This window comes from Penaeus vannamei, chromosome 33 (assembly GCF_042767895.1).
Source record: "Penaeus vannamei isolate JL-2024 chromosome 33, ASM4276789v1, whole genome shotgun sequence".
Classification (NCBI taxonomy): Eukaryota; Metazoa; Arthropoda; class Malacostraca; order Decapoda; family Penaeidae; genus Penaeus; species Penaeus vannamei.
This window is the reverse complement of record NC_091581.1, coordinates 11,492,598-11,499,845: the sequence shown is the minus strand read 5'-3', so window position 1 is coordinate 11,499,845 and position 7,248 is coordinate 11,492,598. Positions and strand designations below refer to the sequence as shown.

Here is a 7,248-nt window from a genome sequence, read left to right as displayed (position 1 = left end):
GGCAAGCAATGAATCTTTTAGTTGAAAGCGTATCAAAACTCTGGCTGTATGTGTGAGCCAGGAATTGTCTGCAAACAACTGATAATCTTGTTGTAGGCGTCTGAGAACTCTTTGTCTTAAATAGGAGTTTGTGGGTGCCTGCAGGACCTTGGAAAGGAACTGTGCTGCCATTAGATCAATTCTAGTGTCCACGGACGGTAAATCAGTTTCCATGAGGAGGTTGATGACCTTTGTCCACTTAGGTGCACCTAGAATGATCCTGGCTGCTTCGTTTTGTATTGTTTCCAGTTTTTCTTTTAATGTTGTGCTGGAAGCAATGAGGGCGACAGATGCATAGTCAATAATAGGACGGACAGCATGTACATAGAATGATCTTAGTACTTTGTGTCCTGCTCCTATGTGTCTCCCTGTCATGACTTTCATGACTGACAGTCTTTCCTTGGTTCTGTCAAGCAGGTATTGGATCTCCTTTTTGAAAGTGAGTGTGTGTCCTATCCATACACCAAGGTATAGATAGTCCTTCACCCATTCCAGATCCATACCCTGTATGGTGAGTTTTTTGTTTCTGACATTGGTTCTCAGTGCCATTGCTTTGGATTTTGCTGCTGATATTTTTAGACCCGTCCTACAACACTCTTCAGACACCAGGTTCAGACAACGCTGAGCCCTAGTTAGGCAGTGGTTGCCAGAGGCTATGATTGCCAAGTCATCTGCATAAGAGATGATCTTGCATCCCTCTGGCAGGTGAATGTCGAGTATGTTGGTACAAAAGGTACATAGAGGACTATATATACAAATACTGGGTGGTCAGGTCACGTCGGTAATCAGGTGAGCGACGACCTTGGCTAGTTCGTGGCTCCCCGTAGCAGTGTTGATGTTGTTAGTTGTATGAATGAACGCCGCTTCTACCATCTTCCTTTGTCGTGGGACCAAGGTCGTCGCTCACCTGATTACCGACGTGACTTGACCACCCAGTATTTGTATATATACTCCTCTATGTACCATTTATCGGCACAGGCCGGGCTCCCCCATAGCCCGGGCGAGGCTCAGCTTCGCATGTCGGACTTATCCTTATCCTTATCCTCTTGTAGTATATGCCCTGACGAAGCAATAGCGAAAAGGCCTTCGGCTTATTCGTGTGTTTTCTTGCCCTTCCCTTCGTTGTTCCTGATGTATACATATATACATACATACATACATACATACATATATATATATATATATATATATATATATATATATATATATATATATATATATATATATATATATATATATAATTCATATGATCTTTAAGAAAACCGATGCTACCTATCCCTTGCCTGTTACAAGCACGGTACCTCTCTCTGTTATTGTCAATAAATGGGTGGGAACAATGTTTCTCAAGTAAGTGCAGTAATATATTCCATGAAGGCAATATTTCGGGCTTTTGAAATTTTTCGTATTTGCTTATGGTTTGTAAATAATTTATGAAGGATAAATCGATCAAATAAACAGAATTCTTAATCTTTTTTTTTTATTATTTTCTATACCATGCAATCTAGTTTCTATAAATATATTTTTAAGGTATCATTATAATAAAATTAAGTTGGGAAAATCCACATCGATTCTACTTCATGAAGATACAGTCCTGGGCGGCAGAACTGAATACAGCGAGGTCGGGACAGCGCATGAGGTGAGCAGTACCGTGAGAGCAAAGGTAGTAAGCGCTGGCGTTGCCTTCCACTGCGAATTTACCCTCCAGCTGCTTGCATTCTTCAGCTGCAAGAGGGAATGTCATTATATAAGTTGGATACAACTAGATAGATGAACAGAGAAGAGAAAGGCATACTCTTACTTTGTTTGATGATACATTGAAGCAGATATAACATCAAAAAAACATGCTATTCTCCCATACCTGTCACATACTGTTGAGGAGCATCGTCGTAGGTGAGGCTTCTCTTGGGACGAGTTTCAGAACACTGTACATTCCGAGGAAAGTCGCAGCTATAGGTATTGTTGTTGAAGACAAGGCCTCCAGTGCACTCGTACTTGATGGGTGTTCCTTGCATGTTACCTTTAAAAGACATTTCATTAAATGGAGAGCAACGTTTCTATGTCAGCTTGTATCTATATTACTGATTTTAAGACATCTTTTAAGTAAGTTTATCTAAATGTTAGACCCTCGTGTTAAATCGATATAGATAACTATGTATTTCTAGAAACATTTACAACAAACTCACATTTGAAATACTCTGAACAGATTTCAGATGGGTAAAGACACTCGCAAGTTGGGTCACATGTTGGTGGCACTTCTGGCTGGCACTGAGGGTACTGAGTTTGTAGGACACATTGCTTGAATTCCGGGTGGAACACTAGACCCTCTGAACAGGCAAAGAACTGTGCATCGGCTCCAGGCTGAAAGAATACGACCAATTTAGTGCCTGAAATGATGTTTTCTTGTCTTATACGACATATTCATATAAGAAGTTTGTGAAAGCATGGCACCCATACTTACTGCACAATAATAATATGATGTACAATCATCAGGATGGGCCTTCAGACAACACTCGCAGTCACAAATTTGCTTATTTGGATTAGGAAGTCTTGGTGGAGTTGTAGGGTTAGATAAGGTGCAGGATGCTTCCTCATTATCACTGCAAGCTACATTCTGAGGCCAGTCACAGTTCTTGCTTGTTGGATTGTAATGAAGACCAGCTGGGCATTGGCGAACATCGGCCACTGAGTTGTCACAAAAAACATACTCTGAACATTTACGTGGATGAGGATACAGTCCTTTCTCTGGGCATGCGAAATTGCATTCGCCAGAGGGAGTTGTTGTCGGAGCGAGGGTTGTTGTCGGAGCAGGGGTTGTTGTCGGAGCGGCGGTTGTTGTCGGAGCGGCAGTTGTTGTCGGAGCAGGGGTTGTTGTCGGCGCAGCAGTCGTTGTCGGAGTGGGGGTTGTTGTCGGAGCGGCAGTTGTTGTCGGAGCAGCAGTTATTGTCTGAGTGGCGGCTGTTGTCGAAGCGACAGTTGTTGTCGGAGCGGCAGTTGTTGTCGGAGCAGCGGTTGTTGTCGGAGCGGCAGTTGTTGTCGAAGCAGCGGTTGTTGTCAGAGCGGCAGTTGTCGGAGCGGCAGTTGTTGTCGGAGCGACAGTTGTTGTCGGAGCGGCGGTTGTTGTCGGAGCGACAGTTGTTGTCGGAGCGACAGTTGTTGGAGTGACAGTTGTTGTTGGAGCGGCTGTTGTTGTCGGAGCGACAGTTGTTGGAGTGACAGTTGTTGTCGGAGCGGGGGTTGTTGTCGGAGCGGGGGTTGTTGTCAGAGTGACAGTTGTTGTCGGAGCAGAGGTTGTTGTCGGAGCGGCAGTTGTTGTCGGAGCGGCAGTTGTTGTCGGAGCGGCAGTTGTTGTCGGAGCGGCGGTTGTTGTTGGAGCAGCGGTTGTTGTCGGAGCGGCGGTTGTTGTTGGAGCGGCGGTTGTTGTCGGAGCGGCGGTTGTTGTTGGAGCGGCGGTTGTTGTCGGAGCGGCGGTTGTTGTTGGAGCGGCGGTTGTTGTCGGAGCGTCAGTTGTTGTCGGAGCGTCAGTTGTTGTCGGAGCGACAGTTGTTGTCGGAGCGACAGTTGTTGTCGGAGCGGCGGTTGTTGTTGGAGCGTCAGTTGTTGTCGGAGCGTCAGTTGTTGTCGGAGCGTCAGTTGTTGTCGGAGCGACAGTTGTTGTCGGAGCGACAGTTGTTGTCGGAGCGACAGTTGTTGTCGGAGCGGCGGTTGTTGTCGGAGCGTCAGTTGTTGTCGGAGCGTCAGTTGTTGTCGGAGCGACAGTTGTTGTCGGAGCGACAGTTGTTGTCGGAGCGGCGGTTGTTGTCGGAGCGTCAGTTGTTGTCGGAGCGACAGTTGTTGTCGGAGCAGCAGTTGTTGTCGGAGCGGCGGTTGTTGTCGGAGCTGCAGTTGTTGTCAGAGCGACGGTTGTTGTCGGAGCGGCGGTTGTTGTCGGAGCGGCGGTTGTTGTCGGAGCGGCGGTTGTTGTCGGAGCGAATGTTGTTGTCGGAGCGGCAGTTGTTGTCGGAGCGGCAGTTGTTGTCGGAGCGACAGTTGTTGTCGGAGCGGCGGTTGTTGTCGGAGCGGCGGTTGTTGTCAGAGCGGCAGTTGTCGGAGCGGCAGTTGTTGTCGGAGCGGCGGTTGTTGTCGGAGCGACAGTTGTTGTCGGAGCGAATGTTGTTGTCGGAGCGGCAGTTGTTGTCGGAGCGGCAGTTGTTGTCGGAGCGGCGGTTGTTGTCGGAGCGACAGTTGTTGTCGGAGCGGCGGTTGTTGTCGGAGCGACAGTTGTTGTCGGAGCGACAGTTGTTGTCGGAGCGACAGTTGTTGGAGTGACAGTTGTTGTTGGAGTGGCTGTTGTTGTCGGAGCGGCGGTTGTTGTCGGAGCAGCGGTTGTTGTCGGAGCGGCGGTTGTTGTCGGAGCGGCAGTTGTTGTCGGAGCGGCGGTTGTTGTCGGAGCAGCGATTGTTGTCGGAGCGGCGGTTGTTGTCGGAGCGATAGTTGTTGTCGGAGCGGCGGTTGTTGTCGGAGCAGCGGTTGTTGTCGGAGCAGCGGTTGTTGTCGGAGCGGCAGTTGTTGTCGGAGCGGCGGTTGTTGTCGGAACAGCAGTTGTTGTTGGAGCAGCGGTTGTTGTCGGAGCGGCGGTTGTTGTCGGAGCGGCGGTTGTTGTTGGAGCAGCGGTTGTTGTCGGAGCGGCGGTTGTTGTCGGAGCGGGGGTTGTTGTCGGAGCGGCGGTTGTTGTCGGAGCGGCGGTTGTTGTCGGAGCGGCGGTTGTTGTCGGAGCGGCGGTTGTTGTTGGAGCAGCGGTTGTTGTCGGAGCGGCGGTTGTTGTCGGAGCGGCGGTTGTTGTTGGAGCAGCGGTTGTTGTCGGAGCGGCGGTTGTTGTCGGAGCGGGGGTTGTTGTCGGAGCGGCGGTTGTTGTCGGAGCGGCGGTTGTTGTCGGAGCGGCGGTTGTTGTCGGAGCGGCGGTTGTTGTCGGAGCGGCGGTTGTTGTCGGAGCGGGGGTTGTTGTCGGAGCGGCGGTTGTTGTCGGAGCGGCGGTTGTTGTCGGAGCGGCGGTTGTTGTCGGAGCGGCGGTTGTTGTCGGAGCGGCGGTTGTTGTCGGAGCAGCGGTTGTTGTCGGAGCGGCGGTTGTTGTCGGAGCGGCGGTTGTTGTCGGAGCGGCGGTTGTTGTCGGAGCGGCGGTTGTTGTCGGAGCGGCGGTTGTTGTCGGAGCTGCAGTTGTTCTCGGAGCGGCGGTTGTTGTCGGAGCGACAGTTGTTGTCGGAGCGACAGTTGTTGTCGGAATGGCGGTTGTTGTCGGAGCGGCGGTTGTTGTCGGAGCGGCAGTTGTTGTCGGAGCGGCGGTGGTCGAAGCGGCGGTTGTTGGCGCGCAGTCAGCAGTCATTATCGGAGCAGGGGTTGTTGTCGGAGCGGCGGTTGTTGTCGGAACGAGGGTTGTTGTCGGAGCGGCGGTTGTTGTCGGAGCGGCGGTTGTTGTCGGAGCGGGGGTTGTTGTCGGAGCGGCAGTTGTTGTCGGAGCGGCGGTTGTTGTCGGAGCGGCGGTTGTTGTCGGAGCGACAGTTGTTATCGGAGCGGCGGTTGTTGTAGGAGTGGCGGTTGTTGTCGGAGCGGCGGTTGTTGTCAGAGCGGCGGTTGTTGTCGGAGCGGCGGTTGTTGTCGGAGCGGCGGTTGTTGTCGGAGCGGGGGTTGTTGTCGGAGCGGGGGTTGTTGTCGGAGCGGCAGTCGTTGTCGGAGTCTCCACAATTGTAAGAACACATTCAGCATCAGATGCAGAAGTGCACTCTACATTCTCAGACCAATCGCACACCTTCTTAGCAGCATTGAAAACGAGGTTTGGAGGACAGCTTGTTGTGCTTGGGTGTGAGTTAGCGCAACGTACAAATTTGGAGCAGTCACGAGGATGAGCGTAGATTCCTTCAACTTCTGGGCAAACAAAGTCGCAGTCTTCAGTGTTATCTCCATTACCTTCAGTTACTGGGGCATCAGTGACTGTCTCCACAATTGTAAGAATACATTCAGCATCAGATGCAGAAGTGCACTCTACATTCTCAGACCAGTCGCAGACCTTCTTAGCAGCATTGAAAACGAGGTTTGGAGGGCAGCTTGCTGTACTTGGCTGTGAGTTAGCACAAGTTACAAATTTGGAGCAGTCACGAGGATGAGCGTAGATTCCTTCAACTTCTGGGCAAACAAAGTCGCAGTCTTCAGTGTTATCTCCATTACCTTCAGTTACTGGGGCATCAGTGACTGTCTCCACAATTGTAAGAACACATTCAGCATCAGATGCAGAAGTGCACTCTACATTCTCAGACCAGTCGCAGACCTTCTTAGCAGCATTGAAAACGAGGTTTGGAGGACAGCTTGTTGTGCTTGGCCGTGAGTTAGCACAAGTTACAAATTTGGAGCAGTCACGAGGATGAGCGTAGATTCCTTCAACTTCTGGGCAAACAAAGTCGCAGTCTTCAGTGTTATCTCCATTACCTTCAGTTACTGGGGCATCAGTGACTGTCTCCACAATTGTAAGAACACATTCAGCATCAGATTCAGAAGTGCACTGTACATTCTCAGACCAGTCGCAGACCTTCTTAGCAGCATTGAAAACGAGGTTTGGAGGGCAGCTTGCTGTGCTTGGCCGTGAGTTAGCACAAGTTACAAATTTGGAGCAGTCACGAGGATGAGCGTAGATTCCTTCAACTTCTGGGCAAACAAAGTCGCAGTCTTCAGTGTTATCTCCATTACCTTCAGTTACTGGGGCATCAGTGACTGTCTCCACAATTGTAAGAACACATTCAGCATCAGATGCAGAAGTGCACTCTACATTCTCAGACCAGTCGCAGACCTTCTTAGCAGCATTGAAAACGAGGTTTGGAGGACAGCTTGCTGTGCTTGGCCGTGAGTTAGCACAAGTTACAAATTTGGAGCAGTCACGAGGATGAGCGTAGATTCCTTCAACTTCAGGGCAAACAAAGTCGCAGTCTTCAGTGTTATCTCCATCGGAACCTTCACATTCAGTTACTGGGGCATCAGTGACTGTCTCCACAATTGTAAGAACACATTCAGCATCAGATGCAGAAGTGCACTCTACATTCTCAGACCAGTCGCAGACCTTCTTAGCAGCATTGAAAACGAGGTTTGGAGGGCAGCTTGCTGTGCTTGGCCGTGAGTTAGCACAAGTTACAAATTTGGAGCAGTCACGAGGATGAGCGTAGATTCCTTCAACTTCTGGGCAAACAAAGT

The 7,248-nt window shown here is 50.2% G+C and overlaps 1 protein-coding gene across 1 annotated transcript in view; it reads right to left on the bottom strand.

Annotated features, from left to right (window-relative positions):
* Positions 1–1,515: 1,515 nt before the first annotated feature.
* Positions 1,516–7,248, bottom strand: part of LOC113808123 (mucin-2) — a 17,896-nt gene continuing 12,163 nt past the window's right edge. The window contains exons 5-9 of the mRNA XM_070145231.1: positions 4,613–7,248; positions 2,498–4,141; positions 2,223–2,397; positions 1,898–2,056; positions 1,516–1,761 (exon numbers count right to left, since the gene is read on the bottom strand). The exon at positions 4,613–7,248 is cut by the window's right edge and continues 1,927 nt beyond it. Coding sequence (XP_070001332.1) covers positions 1,610–1,761; positions 1,898–2,056; positions 2,223–2,397; positions 2,498–4,141; positions 4,613–7,248 — 4,766 coding nt within the window. The 3' untranslated portion in view covers positions 1,516–1,609. The remainder of the gene's footprint in view (positions 1,762–1,897; positions 2,057–2,222; positions 2,398–2,497; positions 4,142–4,612) is intronic.